Consider the following 18,834-nt stretch of genomic DNA (forward strand, 5'->3'; position numbering starts at 1 on the left):
TCTTCTCTTGGTGTTTGAGGCAATGAAAGAATACACAGAATCAATTTAACTATGCAATAACATTCTGAACTACAAATTTAAAAGCTAACATGGCTTATTTATGATGCAAAAGTAAATAAGATGTTTCAGAATGCTTTCCTAAGCTCTTTAGTCACTGATTTGAAGTTTCTTTTCTTCTTTCCCCCACCAGGAATCTTTAATGACTGGAAAACTCAATGGATCATGTTTTTCTCATCTAAGCTATTTTTACATTGACTGTGCTGTAAACACATGGAGGAGCTGTAAGTAAATGTTCTGTACTGCGTGATGAATTGGATTGCTACAGTCTGGAGGAAAGGAAAATAATAATAATTTCATTTTTGTGGTGATTTGCGTAGCGTGTGGTACAATGCCAGAAAGACTAACGGAAATGCTCATGGATACATGGACTCCATTAATAATATTATGGATTACTGTCCTTCCTTCCATTTATATGGCTCCAATGAATCAATCTCAAGTACTACCAAGTGGATCCAGTGCAGGACTAAAAAGGCTAAATGAAGAACAAAGAGTTTTGCACCGTTCCAAGAGAGGCTGGGTTTGGAATCAAATGTTTGTATTGGAAGAATTTTCTGGACCTGAACCAATCCTAGTTGGCCGGGTAAGGCAAGATTTGGTTTTTTTCTCTGAGTGTATAAATGTGTGACATGAGAAGGTTCTCAGTCATTCAGGCATTTCTAAGGAATTTCAAACTGAGGTGCTTTGATATCCATAGACTTGTGCTTTAAATGTACCTGACTGTAAGGACATGATTTCCTAGTTAGATAACCTGCTATTTTCAACAAAAATATGCATATTCCATTTGTCAAAAAAGCCCACAAGCATGTTTATATCCTTTCTTTTGTATCATTAGTCACCACTCCTCACCTCTGTCAGCTGAAGATTTTTTACCAAAGCAGCTCTTTGCAATATGTTCCTGTGTATTCCTAAAGGTTGTTACACCTATAGGTCATGTTCTATCTCCAGTCTGATTAATCAAGTTGTTTATGCTCTGAGAATATTTAGAAAATAAGAACCAGAAAGGAAAGTGTGGACTGTACAGCAAATTGTGAGGTCCTAGTTTATATGGAGGTCTATGCACACATATGGAATAACATTATTGCCACGGATATTTTAATTTATTGTCAATGTTAGGAAGATAACACAGGGCAAAATATCACATTTTTCAGTGTCACAGCTTTTCTGCTGCCCTAAAGCTTTGCTTGTTGCCATGCATTAGTTTATTGTGTAGCTCAGGGTGTTACCTCCAGTCAGTGAATCAGCCTTGCACTTGTATGAGCCATCTGTATCCATCAAGGATGAATTATCCTCAGAATTATTCTTAGAAAAGAATGATCTGTTCATAAATGCATGTTTAGCAGTGAGCAGGTATAAATACCTTAATTGTTTATCACTAAAGTTCAATTCCCTCTGAACAACAAAGTGTATTATTGTCTTACTAGCTGGCTACTGAGGTTGAGTAAAAAAAACCTAGACAAAATGATGGATAACAGTTAATTTCATGGTAATCTTGGAATTTCCATGGCTAAATGAATAGCATATAGTATAATATAGGGTCTGTCAATAGCTCTATTCTATTATTGAAGAGAACAGAGATCAAGTGCATTCCCAAGTCTTCCCTAGTGTAGCCACTTTCCAGGTGAGACAGGGTTAGAAGGTGTAATGAGCTTTCTATGCAGTGGCTTTTGGTGCTGTGTCAATTTACATTTATATCAGCTATTTGTTATCTGTTCTCATTTGTTTCTCTGGGGTTAGTAAGGGAGCTCAATTTCACAGAGACAGCAAAGTGCATATTTCACATCTTAAAATGTTTTATTCAACCTATTCTTTCTGGAATATTTTAGTCGTGCTTTTAAAATTATTTTGAGTAGCTGGGGAGAATCCTGGGTTTGTACTTTGTGGTATTTTGATTTTCAGGATATATCCAGGTCTAAATATTTCTACTATTTTAAGGGGTTTTTTTGGTCATTATAATATCCTGAATTGTTTGAGTCATTGGTGAACAGAAGTGGGTAGGTTAAACTAAGCCAAACCAAGGAAGACATTATCCCCTCTTCTGCTGGCAGTTTAAATGGAATTAGCTAAAATGCTGTGACACTCTATTTGTTGAGACTGCTGCATAATTAAAACACTGCATGTTATAGACGGAAATGAGCAAGAAGCAAAGTTTGTTCCCATAGGGAGGAATTTTTGGTTTATTCATTAGAACATAGACATAGAATATTTTTGGAATTCTTCTCTCTATTTTTTCCTCCCTCTCCAGAAAAATCATCCATGTTTCTGACTTATTTTTCTTTCCTAAGGCTTGTGAGTATTGAGAGTGCTTTCAGGCTGGTGGGAGCAGAGGTACTCCACAGCTTTCAGAGCTGCTCTTAATCCTTCCTGACTGGAAAGCAGAGACTCCCTCAATTATACTTCTTGGCAATCCTTCCCAAAACTTAAGGGTGTACAGAATGTCACAAGCAAAATACTTTGCTTCTCTGTGAAGTTAGGCTGTGGTTTGTCCTCTGTCACCCTCATTGGTTTCTTATCCACTGCAATTTAAAAATAACCTCATTGTCAGAACTTGCAGTGGATTTGCACTTACCTGGTTCCTCCTCCCGGCTTTTCCACTTACACTCTTCCTCCATCCTCCTGGGTTTTCCCCTGCCAAACCATTTGCACACCTGGGGTATTTCCTTTGTTCCAGGACTTTATTAACTATTTTTTCTGCCCTATCACTTACCTTGATTTTTTTTCTTTTTTTGGCCAGACTTTGAATGAAGGACACTCAGTAAAACAGGATATAGTGAGTGCAGAGAGGCTTAATATCATGGAGAGAGTGACATCAAATGTCTGCCCCATTTTTGCTGCATTTTCTGGATATTTACATGTTGAAAGTTCTAGTATAATCTTCAAACAAATCTTTTATTTGGTGGTTAATTGCTTCAAAGAAAACATTCTAGAAGCAAATCTGATAATGTAGATCTTTGTTGCAGTTTTTATCTCTGCAGTGTTGTAGAGTGTACCTGGTGCTTTTCATAGTCATGTATGTTTTATACAAACATTTAATCAGGTGCTTTTGGAGAATAAATACAAAAATAAGTTTTGCACAAACAGAAACAATACACAGGCAAGCAGGATTTGTTTTAGGTTCTCAGAGGTACCTTTAAAACGCACTGAAAATTCAGCTCTTGAGCTTCTCAGAATAGAACTGATATTTAAATAATGGTTTTCATGTTAGTGGGTGGAAAGGCACTGAATAGAAGCATTTGGTCCTAAAGGAATTGATGGAATTTATCAGCAAAATAAAACTGAAAACTGAGATTAATTTTATAGGATACAAACAGAACACAAATCACTTTGCAAGTCAAAGCCTGAATGCAGAGACTGTGAGTTCCTCCTGTTGGTTAAAAAGGTCTCATACCAAAGTTTGTGAAGTGCAGGGAAATTTAGCAAGACAGGATTACAGAGGTCTGTAGTATATTTTATTAAACTGCTCAGTTTTTCCAGGGGAAACAGCTTCCAGACATAAAGCCTCTCCTCTGGAGTTTTAAGTGTTGCAATGCAAATGCACACACTTCAAAGGTGTTTTTTCATTGCTGTTCTGCATGGATATAGAGTAATAAATGCATTCTCAGTGTATTTGCTCTAATAAATGAAGTAAACTGGGGTGAGACTAATAGGAGGAATTAATGTGAACACCTTTTAAAGTGTGGTGTCTTTCTTCAATGACTCGAGTAAAGGACCAGAGCAAATCTTTTGCTTTCATTCTTGAACCTCTTAGAATGAATTTGAGTAATATGCACTTCTAATGCCAATTTTTGTCATTATGTTTGGTAGGATCAAGCTCAAAATGAGCAACTCTACTTGAGTTCACCCATCTATAAAGAAGTGCTTTCTGAATTTATGAGATTTCCTATAAAAAGCAACAAATATTCTAGTTTTTAACTTACTTTTTATGGGCTATATTCATATGGCATTTATTTTGCCACATGGTATTTTCATAGAATCATGGAATAGAGTATCCTGTGTTGGAAGGGATTCACAAGGATCATCCAGTCCAGCTCCTGTCCCTGCCCAGACCCCCAGCAATTCCCCCCTGTGCATCCCTGGTGTCAGAGGCCTCCTGGGGCTCTGGCAGCCTCGGGGCTGTGCCCATTCCCTGGGAGCCTGGGCAGTGCCAGCACCTCTGAGGGAAGAATCTTTCCCTGATTTTCAGCACAACCATCCCCTGGTACAGCTTCATGCTCTGCGTCCCTCCTTTGGACAGTCTCTTTGTGATTTATATCATCCTTATTAAATTCTATCTCTTCTGATTCATTCTATATTATTCTGATTCATATAATTCTTATTAAAATGAGTCTCATATTATTTCGATCTGCACATATAAAAATGTATATATGCATTTTGAGAAACCTGCAAAATAACCTTTTTTGTGTTCATGCAACACATGTCAAATGAGTTTGGGTTTATTCCCAGCAATAGAACACCGAGTGACAGATTTGCAAATACCCTTTTGTACTTCATTTCTTTTTTCCCCCCCTTCACCCACTTTTAGAAGCAGGTACATACTTTACAAAGCTTCTGTGTCTCCTTTGGAAGCCTCCCCATCCTGCACAGTGCTGTCAGCAGCTTGCAGCCTCCCCGTGGCTGACAACCTCATTCAAGTGTAGAGTGATATGTCTGGTGACACTGCATGCTGTCCCTGAGGACTTGATTAGTTGGGTAGATCTTCCACTTGCTATACACTGCTGCATCTTCTCCATCTCCTCTGCATGCTCTTCCAGCACCACGGCAGATGTGCTGTGAAATCTGGGCTCTAGCAAATGCCACTGTTCTTTCACAGGAGACAGCCTCTGAATCCACAATGACATAGGTAATAAAGTGAAAAAGCATTAGGAAGCTGCATTTGGGGTACTGCAGCTCCTGTTTTATGGAGCATGTGTTGTTCGTGATGCTTTAAACGGGTTAGGACGTGGTTTAAGAGATGTTTTTAAGCAAAAATCTGGGGTAGTTACTGTAATAGCAGTTGTTTGTAATTAGAATTATAGAATGTCTTCAAGTAGAAGGGATGCACAAGGACTGTCCAGTCCAGCTCCTGTCCCTGCAGGCCCCCAGCAATCCCCCCTGTGCATCCCTGGTGTCCACACCCTTCTGGAGCTCTGGCAGCCTCCAGTGCCCATCCCTGGGAGCCTGGGCAGGGCCAGCACCCTTCCTGTGTCATCTCTCCAGCTCCTTGTTCCAGCCTGTCTGTACACCCAGGGTGCTCCATCCATGGTGCAGAGTCTGGCACTTGTTTGTCTTTGTCAAACCTCACCAAGCATGGAGAGAACGAACGAGGCAATGAAGGCCACAAAAGTTGTTTGCTTGTGTTTATGTTCTCTGGCTTACTGATAAATGTATCCAAATTTAGGTCCAGGCACAAAAATCCACTAGCAGTCACTCAGGTTGATGCTGTGTCCCACCACTTCACTGGCAATACTCCCCAGGTTGTCCTAGAACCTCCCCCAGACTTTTTGGATTTCCCTGTTTCCAGTCCCCAAAAAATAGACTGCCTGTTTTATCTGTGGGGAGAGATTTGGGAAGTGAGTGTGGCAGGGAAGAGCAGCCCCTGTGGTGTATCTCTGTCTGCTCCAGGGCTCTGGAGAAGGTGCTCTGAAAACCCTGGATGAGAGCAAACCTGTGAGAAGTGTTGGTGAGGCTCAGAACCAGCATGGCCAGGTTGTGGTGAGCTCAGGGAGGTTTTCCATCTGTGGCTGCTTCTGAATTCCCTGGTTTGTGTCTTTTCTTTCCATCCAATGCAGATTTTCTTGTATGACTTGTGGGATGAGGGAGCTGGGCCACTTTTGCTGTTTGGAGCAACAGAGATTTTTCCCTTGATGTTTGGGGTTTGGGTGCAGGGCTGTAGAGGAGAAACAATTTTCCTGTAGGAGGAGCAGTGGAGAGGCATCCTGTTTTCACATCAAGTGCTTCAGGCTGAGCTACTGTAAAACCCAAACCTGGAAATGCAGAGAGCACTTATAAATAGCTTGGAGCTGTATGTTCTACATTATCCATGCTCTGTACAATCCTTGACTTCTTTGGCAACATGCATTTTCTATCTTCACCAGGAAATGGTAAAATGTTGCTTGTTTAAAATCATGACTTGTTCTGTTTGAAGCACAAGTGGTGCAAACTGGCAAAATAAATAAGGTTTTAATTAAACAAGTTCCTTCCTCATATTTTGCCTTTCATTCCTGCCCTGAGCTTGTGACTATGATGGCTGCCTGAAAACACTGTTGTACTCAAGTGATGCAAACCAGAAATGTGTATAACTAAGGCTAGCAGCATTTTGAGGGGTGAATTACAGCTTCCCTGAGTGAAAAAAGTCCTTGGGACATGTAGGAGTAGCAAAGTCCTAGCATAAGTTTCATAGGATATAGCATAATCCTACATTAATTTCATTAATTACATTACAGCATAATCCTACATTGGTAAAGTTCTCACAGAACAGCAATCACAACACCATATTAAATAGTTTCTACTCTTTTTTTTTCTAATACACACTTGTATGTTTTTCTATGATTTAAATACATGCCATAAAATATTCAGTATCTGAAATGTTGCAAAGTCAACATTGCCTTCTGAGCCTTAGATTTTTGTTGTTATTTTGTGACCATAATTACACACTAATTTTCCTGCTTATTAAATTCCCAGAAGCTGAAATGTATCACTTATTTTGTTACTGCATTCTTTATGAAAAATATGAATTCCCCCTGCCTTTTGTGTGCTTGAAAGGGAAGAGGTGACTGTGTACTGCACAGAATGCTCCAGATTGCATAGTCTGAATCAGCTTAGTAAGCAGGAGTATAACTAGCTAAGAAAAAACTCTCTGTAATTAAATGTTACTGCAAAGAAAATAAATATATCAGGTAACATTTTATAGAAGTCTGATAAAAATATTGTTTTTTAAAAAAAAGTATTCCTGAGCCTGCACAAATTTCATTGTTCTTTTTTAATTGAGAACAAGTTCCAAGAAGAAATTTCAATGTAAAGCATAATTTAAGCAAGAACAGTTTAACTGACCCAACAATGTCTACATTTTCTACTACAGTGTAAAAACCATTTAACTGATTTCTCTAAGATTTAAGAAACAAGGCATATCTCCAGACACTGAAAATCTCATTTCTGTATATTTCTGGGAGTATTACTGAATGCAGTTGAACACTTTCATGCTCCTTCATCTCCAGCCTGGGGCATGATAGAACCACAATTTAAGCAGAGACACAACTTAAACCCCTTGAACATCAGCTGTAGAGCAGGACTGGTAATAACTTCAAAGAGGCATTTTATCAGTTACTTATGAATCCAGCATCTTAAAGGGTCAAACTGCAAAACACCAGGTACCTCCTCAGCTGCCTTTATTTTCTTTCATGGAGTAGGGAAATGTCTATGATGTGAAGAATAACTTAAAAGTTGGGCAGGGATTTTGCTGTTTGGTTTGTTTGTTTGTTTTGGTTTTTCTGTTTGGTTTTTAATATCCTTTTTTAAAATAAAGAGGGATGGTATATGTTATTTTAATATTATTCACTTAAATTTCTCTGTCATGTTTTTCTAGGGCCACAAAAATCTGATATTCTGAAAAAAGAGCAGCTAATATTGAGCATTTTGTTTGTGTGTAAAGAATTAGAAGCTTGTGTGCTTTTCAATATATCGATCTGAAAACTTTATCTTCCTCTCAGTGAAATGTTGTCCAAGTATGCATGCAAAATGCTGAAGTGACACTATGAAAAATTGAGTTGAGCTTTCCCCATGATGTTCTGAGATGCCCTATGATTGTTTAGTCTTTCCAACATTGCTTCAGTAAATGGTTTTCAATTTCTACCTGTAGGGCCCACCCCTCGTGCTGTCAGGATGCTTCAGTTCCAGTTGTCAATTTAACTACCAATTAGTGCCAATTGTGAGGGGAGTTTTTTGCTAAAAGTTTGTCCTTGCTGAACTTGACAAGCATATTTCCCATCCATCCATGAGCTCTCAGGTAGCTGTGATTTCCCAAAAGTGCCAGGATGTGTCTTTCAACCAGTAAAGTGAAAGGGAAGTTTTATTGTTCTTAGGTCCAGACAGGATATTCCTCAATGTGCCACGGATTTGTGTGACAAAAACCTTAATTTGGTATTAAAATGAGAAATGCTTTGGGACCAATTCCTTTGGTGGCTGTAGGTTTCCAATAAGGGCTGTGGAGCTCAGGTGGGTGATACCTCACGAGCTGAGCCACACCTGAGGAAGGCTTTGTAGCTGCTGGGCAGCACTGTATTTTTAGGATGTAATAAATATACAGTCACAGGAATCACAAGAAAAATAAGTTTTCAAGTGAAAATAATGAGAATGAGTTTGCATAAATTACGTTTCTTGAAAGTTGTTTTAAAAGTTAGGTTTTCTTCCTATTCTCATAAAGTCAAAGAAGAAAAAGGGAGCCATAGAGTGTGTGGTGCAACAGACCAAGGAATTCACAGCTGAGGGTCTTTTGTTTGGTATTTGGCTTTTGGTTTTGGTTGTGGGGTTTTTTTGACAAAGCTAGGGATGTTAATGTTGGGCAACTTACGGTGTCAGTTTCATGACAGAAATAATTTGCTGCAATAAATCTTTTAGGCAGTGTTTAAAGGTAACTATTATTTGCAAGCAATGTGTGAGGCATGTAGAATTGTAAAATAAATGCAGATAATTTTCCTAAAGATATTTAAGCAAATATTAATATGTTTGAATAGCCTCTCGGTGATCCCCGAGGAACAGCTGTAGTGATACAGAGTACTTCATAACTTTCCTTTTTCCTGAGGACTCCCTGTTAGTGTAAAAATTCCCCTGCAAGGATTTCTTTTAAAGCCTTTATTTTACAGCAGTCATGCCAGCAGCTAAGCAAAAGTAAGTGTAGCTCTCCCTGGAGACTGTCAGTGGCATTCCTGAATTAACCGCAGGAATCATTAGGAGCCACAGAAGACATCCCCTTCCTTGCTCCAGGCTCTGAGCTCAGTAACTGCTTCCCACCCAGCCCCTGGTGAGCAGAGGCAAAGCTGAGGTTTGTTCCAGCCTGGGAATGTGCTGGAATAAAGGGCTGGCTCACAGAGCATCACTGGAGGTGAGCAGCAGCGCTGCGGGCACAGCGGCAAAGGGGATTTCAGAGCGGTTCAGGGGCCCCGGGCGTTTGCTGGTTCCCATCCAGAAGCCACATTAGCTAATTCTCCTTTCCCTGGCTGAGGAAACTGCATGTGTGCAGTGGGGTACTGCTGCCAGGGAGAAAAGGGGATTTGGTATGGGCAGAACCAGTGGTGGGCACCCAGCTGTGCAACACAGAGGAGCAGAACCAAACCACGCTCTGGTATTTTCTGGGGTCCCCCGTGGCAGGAAGGAAATGATGAATCTGATTCTATGTTCTTAGAAGGCTAATTTAATATTTTATGATATTATATTATATTAAAGAATGCTATACTAAACTATACTAAAGAATAGAGGAAGTATCTTGTTAAGCCTTCTGTAAGGATCCTAATGAAAAACCTGTGACTCTCTCCAGAGTCCAACACAGCCTGACCGTGATTGGTCATTAATTAAAAACAAATTCACATGTTGGATAAACAATCTCCAAACCACATTCCAAAGCAGCAAAGCACTGGAGAAGCAAATGAGAATATTGTTTTCCTTTTTCCCTGAGGCTTCTCAGCTTCCCAGGAGAAAAATCCTGGCAAAGGGATTTTTCCAGAAAATATGACAGTGACACCACACCTCTTCCATCCCGATGTTTTCTAAGGTCCTCATGCCACAAGCATCATCAGGATCTGTTTAAGATTTTATTTTGACATCTTGTACACCCAACCCAAGCTGTCAGGATTTTAAAGCAAATGAGTAAAAACACAGTATGATTTTTTTCAATTAGTTTGGAATAATTGGCAGCAGAATTGGTGCAGCATGAACCTGTGTATTAAAGCATGATGCAAAAGGCTCAGAACCTCCTAGTGCTCACCTCAGAGAGCTTATTAAAAATCTGCCATATTTTTGCAGAAAAAAGTAGTTAAGAATACAGAATGCAGAATAAAGATCTAAATGGAATTACTGACGTACTTGCTATCTTGCTATTCCCTTTTCAGTCACATTTCTTTTCTTTTTTTAATTTTAAATTGCCTGTTTTTCAGGCCACCTGTTCTCTAATTATTATGCAGTCTAAAGCATTTCACATAGACCACTGGCACACTTTGCAGTTCCTGGTGTTGTCCTGCCATACTGACAAGAAAACACAACGTCCAAAGGCAAAGGGAAAATGCTCGTGCTTCTTTCTTCACATAAAATCATCTGAAACAAGACTTAGTGCCAAGATAGTATTTCCAACTTGTTCATTTATTTCTGCTAATTAATGGGCTTGATTATGCTATTGGCTATCCCACATGAACTGAGATCAAGTCCTCTAAATGTACAAGGACTTTTTATTGAGTTTTCATATGAACAAATGGAAGTTACTTTAATCATTTAAATTATACACTGAGATTTTACTTGGTCTGTAAGACCAAATTGATATTTAAATTTTTTTTTTAAGGAATCCTGATGTAAAATTGTTTCTTGGGCAAATTTTAAAAATGTTGTACATATCCTCAAAGCACCCTCACCATGAGGACTGGTGCATGACACAGTAGGAAATGTGAAAGCTGTTAATGCTGCCATTTATACCAAGAAGCCTTGGCTAAAATTTTGATCCATTTTGTTGAGTAGGAGACAATTCCTGCCTCAAAGCTTTTGCTCTCTAATTAAGATATGTAATTTATTAATAACTGAAATGAGATATAATAGGAAATATGTGTATACTTCAATATGTTGAACATACTGGCCTCATGTAATTATCATAAGTCAAAAATAAAGAAGAAATGGCCAACACAAAGATGTCAGGCAACATTAGGCTTCTTTTTCTGTGTAGAAAGCAATGGCACTGATCATTCCATTAAATAATTATTTTGCAATTGATCTAAATTCTGCCCTTGTAAAAGACCACCTGCTTGTTCCTACCTATCACTGGTAAGCCAAGGACTGCATGGAACTGAGCAGTCTGTGTGCAAACCCAAATATTTGGGTTTTTAAGGGAATTTTTCAGTAAATGTTTCTATCTAAATGCATTCTGCACAAATCCTATAGCAGACAATTCTCTGTGGGGGACAGACTGATGGATAGTAAAGCAAAACTTTGCTCTGTCAGGCTGGAGGTCACCCCTGAGAGAGTAGGTTCATTGCAGTGCTTTGAATGGGGGATGAGATGCATGTGTTTTATACTCACAGAGTGAGAAAAACCATGGCATGTCTGAGGCAGTATTTATGCTACAGACAACATCTATTCAGAATCAGGGATACATCTGTAATTCTTGCTGAATAACTGGATAAGACAGGAGATACTTTTCCAACTCTAAACCAGGCTCTGCTTTCCAGTTTCACTAGGCATCCAGTCCATCCTAATGTATTTATTGTCAAGTCTAAAATGGAGTTTATGCAGGGTCTGGTGGAGCCAGGGAGGTGAAACAAAGATCAGTGACTACACTGAGATAAAAACTGGTGTGTGTGTGTGATGTGTGAATAGGTTGATATGTGTGTAAGGGAACACTGAAGGGATTTTTCTTAAGAAGGACCACAATAAGCAGTAGGGCAGGGGGTTAATTAGGGAAACTGTTGCTCTTTCTGGCATGAAGTAAGTGTAGGAGCACAAGAAAACCACAGCACTTGGGTGGCCACCCTGAGCTCAGCGAAAGCTTCTCCTGTGCAGGTGAGCAATGCCAGCTGTGCCAGCCTTTCCTCCCAGCAGAGCTGCTCCATCTCTCTGCTCATCCTGGAGCCTCCTCTGGGCTCTCTGAGCAGCTCCAGGTCCCTCCTGAGCTGGCCCAGCCTGGGGCAGCTCTGCAGGTGGGAAATCACTGAGGGGCACAGGGGCAGAATCCCCTCCCCTGCTGCCCACACAGGGACATCAGCCCAGTTTCATAGAATGGTTGGATTGGAAGGAACCTCAAAACCCATCCAGTGCCACCCCAGCCATGGCAGGGACACCTCCCACTGTCCCAGGCTGCTCCAGCCCCAGTGTCCAGCCTGGCCTTGGGCACTGCCAGGGATGCAGGGGCAGCCCCAGCTGCTCTGGGCACCTGTGCCAGGGCCTGCCCACCCTCACAGGGAATAAACTTTTTCCTAATATGCAATTTAAACCTAAATCCATCTGTTTGTAGCCATTCCCCCTCGTCCTCCAGGCTCCTGTAAATAATCTCTCCCCATCCTTTTTGTGGGCTTCCTTCAGGCACTGCAAGTCCACATAGACTGACCCCTGTAATGTTCATGACCTTTCCCATTCTTTTAGAAATGCTGCTGAACTTTTCTCTAGTGTCTGTGCCTTCATCCTCAATGCAGCAGGATAGGGAGCTGAAAGGGAAAGAGGAAAAATAAAAAAAGAATGCACTGAAGGTAATTTTGCACGTGGTACCACGTTCTGCTTTGCAATAAGAAAAGATTTGCAGCCACTCAGAAATCCTTTATTTTATAATCTCCCCTATTGATCACACCTGTATTGAAATCCTGAATGTGGGAGCTCAAACATTCTTTGCTGGGCTTCTCAGAAATAATTGGGTTATCATTTATTTCATCAGAGTATCAAAAAGGGGTAATGAGACATCCTTTAATCTTTAAAAGTGTTTTGTCATTCTGTGCCTTACCAACAGAGCACTGGTGTGGATCCTTTGGAAGTGCAGATTGCTCATTAGGAATGCGTGCAATGAAATCATTTAAGAGAGGGAACGTTCATCCTGTGTATTTCCAAATCTCCACTATTTTCAATTGACTCTTCATATGAAACATTTCTTGTTAAGGATGTTTGGAGAGGTGTAAAGTGTATTGTGTGCTAAATCAAAGCTGCTATGGTTTCACTTATAGGAATTAATGATGGCCCATGTAAGTAGAAAAGGTATTGTTGTGTATAACCTGTCACAGCCAAACTGGGGAAAGGTTTCTCCTTGCTACTGTTCTGGCCTTTTATTACAAAGAGCAGGAAGAACAGTCAATAACCACTTATTAATGATTTTCTCTGTCCTTTATTGTAGCTTTAGGTACATTAGGCTCTCAGTAATTATCTCATTCATAATCCTCCATAACAAGTAATACTTTCTGCATCTTGTGAAGTGTAATTGGAAAATATTTTCTTTGGATGTACACTATTTCTATTCTCTCTTTAATAAAACTTTCCCCAAGAGTATTTTTTTGCCAAGGAAAAATGAGCAAGCATAATTTTGTACAGGTAATCAAATCTCTCAAATGTTGGCACATTTTCCTTTATCTCCATGGGACCAAAAGCTAACCTTCAAATAGACCTAGGCTTTAAAGGGGAGAATTTCAGCACACAATTAGAACTCAAACAAGCTTGTCCAAGGCAGCTTGAACAGAAGTGCTATTTTGAGTTATTAGTACTGTATTTCTACTACAGAATATTCCATTTGATTAGTACAGAACTACAAGGGAACATATACAAACACACACTATATATTAGTCTAAGTGCATGTGTTGTCTCTTTGTGTATATATAGATATGTCTAATACATTATTTAAACACTGGCTTATAGCAGGAGTTTACAGCCTTTTTAAATAGTTCTATTTTTGCCCACTTAAAACTCCAAGCCACATTTTGATGCAGGTTTTATCTTACTGTGCTGAGCAAAATAAATGTGAGGGGGAGGGAAATAAAGAAGGAAATCAGCATGTCTTTAGATTCCTCTCAGTGGCAATACCCAGCAGAACAGTTAATTTATTCCAAACTTTCTGACATAAATCATGCTGAAGGGGAGACAAGAAAGCCCTAAGAGACTGCAGATACAAAGCTCAGGACTGGTTTCAGGCTGAGCAGACACTTTAATCTGTGCTGGACCTACAATGAAACCTTTCAGCCTCCATTTTTGTTGTGGAATTGAACATTCTCATTTCTATTCTCACTCATTTCAGTATCAAGGGCTCTGGTGAGTACAGAACCCAGGGAAAGATGATACTGAGAGAGCATTTGAGTCCCCAGCTGTAAATAATTCACCAGGACTCTGTAGTGTAGTGTATAACCCAGCAAGATAGCTGCCATGTTCACTGTGCTTAAGCTAAAAGGAGACTCAGGGAAGATTTTTTTTCTGTTCTAACTTAAAAGTTCTGCTTGGCTTTAGTTGCATATTTGAATGCAGCAGTTGGTAACTCAGAATTTTATGGTGTGAATATGCTCATTCTTCAAAACCAGCTTTTTGGATCATTTAAAATTCCATTTTCAGTTAGCTAGTTTATTCCATGGCTGTCCTCTGTAAAGTCTGATGATTGAGGTCAGAATTGGTTTTTTATGTGCTTGGGTCAAGATTTTTCTATTTTGCTTTACCATGAAAATATCCACTGAGTTCTTCCAGTTCTAACACTTGAATTCTAAGATAATATACTTAGTGAGCCTTTTGTTAATTATTGCCTTAATTCACTGTGAAAACATTGGTAAAAACAGGATATTCAGTAACTGGCTTTTTAAATCTGGTGCAAGTATGATTAAAAAAAAACCACAGAAAACCCAAGAAAGAACAAAAGCCCTCATACAGAAGTTATATTTTTAGCCTGAGTTAAAACAGCAGTGGAGATGAGGTGACTTGGTAATAGTTTTGATAATCTGCTGGGTTTATTTGCTGATGGAACAAGCTCAGATCCCCTGTCTCTGTCTGGAATTAAGGTGAAGGTAGAAGGCACGTGTAACACAGCTTTGGTTTTGAGCCTCTCCCGAGTCAGGCTCAGGCCAGTATTCCTTCTCCAGAGGAGCAAGGACCTTCCTCCAAGGGCTCCTGACTGTCTGAGGTGGCTCTGTTCTGAAAGTCCTTCCCTTTGCACAGCAAAATTGAACATCACGAGCAGAATGAGGACCAGGAATAAAGAGAAAGGTGTAACTGGGGAAGGGAATTGAGAAGGGTGGGAGCTGCTGTTCAGCTTTCTGTCCTGGGGAGAGGAATTTAAATACCTGCCTAATTGTGAAAAACACCAATCTCTTGTTTTAAAATTTTAAAAATTTAATAGTAATAAAATGGAAAAAAATAGTAATTTGCTCTACAAATTAGAGCAATAAGAATTTGGATAATCAGAGTTAGGGCAACAAAGGACAACAAAAGCAAAGAATTTTGAACGTTTGGTTGCTTTCCTCTTGAAAGCATGGCTCACTAACAAAGGATTAACTCTTGAAAGCAACAGCCTGTTGCATATTCATACATCTCATACATGATTTAAAAATTATTTTCAAACAAAGGGTGTTTTCTGGCTATTGTCAACTTCCCCTCTTCATCTTGTAAATCAGTCATCTCAGTCCCCACCAAGTCTGGTCCTGCCCAATAAGGAGGCAACAATTCTTCTCTTGGGAATTTTGGTGGTTTATTGAAAATGACAGAATAAAAAGGCCAAGGTTTTAAGTTCAAAAGGAAAGAATATAATATTTTATCATAGGCCTATGGAACTATCAGGCAGCTATTTAATATACCTGTAAGATCATGAATGCAAACAATGCTTTTCCAAGTGCAGAGAAGTAAAATATAGTCATTGTCATCAAAATAGAAACAATCAGGTGCAGGAGGACATCCTTTTATTGCTCAATCATCAGGACAGTCAATGTATCAGGGAACTGTAAATAAAGCCTATCACAGTGGAAAATATAGGTTCTATACTAATAACACCTGAAGAAAAGCAGCTTATTTTCTTTTGGATACAGTGCATGCTAGAAGGAAACCTTCTTCACAGGCAAGAATTAACTCTAATTGAATAAAAAAAAATGTAATTAGCTGTAGATGCACCAGTGGGGACAACTCACTGCAGAAAGACTATGAAAGGTAGGAGGTATTTTACATCACATAGTTTCTATTTTAATATTATGTTATAGCCTAAAACTATATTTAACACACTACTGAAAAGGATAAATACAGTATAACTTTGTAACATAACACATATAGAATTCATTTTAATATTTGTGAAAAGCCAATGATATACTACACATTTTCCACACTAATCAGATGGGTAAAACACAGGGTGAGGACACTGTCAGCACGTTTTTTATTCCTCTGAAGGTTGGCTGTGGAACTCTGTCCATCAGGCTCTTTGTGAGAGGGGGTGCCTGGTTTTACACCCCTGTGATGTGGAAGGCTCATGTTGGTGAGAAGTGATGATTGGCAGCTCTTTTCCAGCCTGGACAAAGGCATTTCATTGTTTCAGAGCTAGGGACAATTCAGGTGGAGTTGCTGAAGCTGCTGGTGGATTTCTAGGTCTTTGTGACTCTCAGAAGCCATGTGCCAATGTCCAGATTAGTGCTAGAGCTGACCTCGCCTGGACCCACGAGCTCAATGACCTAGGTGTTGCTTAGGAAATCAAATTTTGTCATCCTCTGATGGCACTTCTTCTTTGTAGGTGAGGTGACCTCTAACAGTCCTTATTTTCTCTCAATATTCTTTGATCTATACCTCAGACTATTTTATATATAGGTGGTCTCAACATGAGTCAGTGTTTCCTGTGAAGCTTGCACAGGCTTTGAGCCTGTCTGCAAATCAGGCCTTGCAGATTACCTACAAAATGTGCATTTGCACATTTTGTCAAGTCTTAGGGCTGGATAATAGGTTCAGTTTTTAAAATACAAATTTAAAAGAATGAAAAGATCCCCCTTAGAGTGCAGACAGTGCAAAGGCCACAGCAGGGAAGTCAGAGAGGTGGCACATTCCCTGGGACCAGTCAGAAATTTTGTGGTGACATCTCTCTAAAGAGCTACTGGGTGAGCTTGTCCAAGTTCTGCATTATTTGCTGAACTAGAAACAGCACCATGCACCTTTCCCACCTGCATTGTGCCTCCCTGCTACTGAAACGAGCTTCCACAACTTCACTTGAGCGCATTTGACATTTTTGCTGTGTTTTGGATCCTTTTGTCCTGTAAAACAGTGTCCTTTGCACATTCAATTCGTTGCTCAGGGTCAGCTTCAAAAGGTTCAAGAACTTAGTGGAGCACTTCTGTTGTAAGATGAGGAAACCTTTGCTCCTCATACTTATTTTTCTCCTTCTCTGCATTGCTTTATGCTGATAAGGAAACTGAAGTTTGAGAGAGAGAAAAATTTAAAAAAATCCTTTGCCATTTACTTTCAATATGTCCAAGTGCAGCATATCTGTGCTGACTCCATGTTCAGTATTATTATTAGGACAACTTAGGGAGTGGGGAGAAAGGATTGTGGGAATAGCAAAAAGGAAGATTTCAAAGGAATTAATCTTTATTTTTACTTTAAAAAATATGTCTAGCTGTTCATTGTTATTTAAGATACTGGTCAGCCTCACAAATGAATGAGACTTTCTCTGTTGGAAATAAGAATTTCAGAAAATTAGTTTCTTTCTGAACTCAGGAGATTAATAGCTGAATAGAGACTCTGTGCTGTTGTATCTGTTTGTTTGAGACATCCATTGTTCTTGGAATTCTCTTGGAGCTCAGTGAACATTTGCATTACAACAAACACACCTTTTATTACCAAGATTTTGACACAGCTGGGCAGGTCTGGAGCGGGGAACTTGCTTCTCTGTTCCTCTTAGTATTCATCTTAATTCATCACACTGGGTTCATGTGGCATAAAAATGGGATGCACTTCACTGAAAATATGTGAATTTATCCTCAGAAATATGCAGTTGTGTGTACCCTGAGATGAGAGAGTGACTTTTAGTATCTATATTGGCTTTTCAAGCAGCAATAATAACTGAGCACTTGTGACTGGCAAACACACTCCTGCAGCTCAGAACTGGAATATGAATGGGCACCACAGGAGGTTTGCCCATTTCTGATGAAAACAGTTTTAACAGCATGAATTTATGAATCTACTAAGTGCAAATGAGAGTTTATTATGCTGAGAGTCCAAAAATGATGCTTCATTTATTAAATTAACACAAAAATGGTATTCAGAAAGTGTTGGAGAGTTTTGAAGACCTTCCTGAATATGAGAGCTGAGGCTGAAACCATTGACTTGGGTTATGGGAGGTAATGGAAAACAGGACAAGCTGCCAAAAACTTCCTATTCTTTGCTTGATTGAAATGAATGTGTATTTGGAACAGCACCTGTCACAGTTTCCCAATCTGTGCACTAGAGAAAATGGGGCTTGCCCATTTTGAAATTTCTGGGTTTGTTTAATGAAAGCCTTCTGTAATTTTTTTGCTTTATAAAAAAGCTTTTGCCCTTTTCAGATTATTCCTCCACCACATGGGTCAGCTGCAGTTATTGCTGCAAGATTTGAAGCATTGACATCTATTGTAGTACAGTCTGAAGTAGCTTCAAATTTCCATGGGTATGGCAGAATTCATAACATAAAATTCAGGCAAATTTGATACCCAGTGCCACATAACTGTGAATCTTATTGCCAGATTTGGATATCCAGTCTGCCAGCTGCACTGTGCACTGCCCAGCTCATTCAAACCATATGCCTTGAGCAAACAATCAGCAAAGTGTGTTAAAAGCTCGGAGAAGTACCACATTAGCCATACGTCAGCCAGCTGCAAGTCCTGCCCTATTAATTTCAATAAAAGCTTACCCCTTCAAAAGTGATTTTTTGACTTCTTTGTTCTAAAAATATGGCTTAAATAAAATCTGTGCATCTGCAGTTAGGTTTACAGCAACAAATTTATTCTATCTGCAAAATAATATTGAAATTTTGGTTCGGTTTTAAAAGTTTCCCTAGAGACAGAAGAATCCATTACAAGCTTTCCCTGTAGCTGGAAAGGAAACAGTCACTCATGAGCACCCTGAAGCCATTTGTAGCACATATTCTTCATA

At 39.4% G+C, this 18,834-nt stretch overlaps 1 protein-coding gene across 1 annotated transcript in view; it reads left to right on the forward strand.

The window, feature by feature from the left end:
* The window catches only part of CDH8 (cadherin 8), a 161,945-nt gene that overhangs the window by 16,239 nt on the left and 126,872 nt on the right, over nucleotides 1-18,834 (forward strand). The window contains exon 2 of the mRNA XM_036390134.2: nucleotides 191-640. Within this exon, the coding sequence (XP_036246027.1) occupies nucleotides 389-640 (252 nt within the window). The 5' untranslated portion in view covers nucleotides 191-388. The remainder of the gene's footprint in view (nucleotides 1-190; nucleotides 641-18,834) is intronic.

The sequence above is a fragment of the Molothrus ater genome, chromosome 12 (genome assembly GCF_012460135.2).
Source record: "Molothrus ater isolate BHLD 08-10-18 breed brown headed cowbird chromosome 12, BPBGC_Mater_1.1, whole genome shotgun sequence".
NCBI classification, from domain to species: domain Eukaryota; kingdom Metazoa; phylum Chordata; class Aves; order Passeriformes; family Icteridae; genus Molothrus; species Molothrus ater.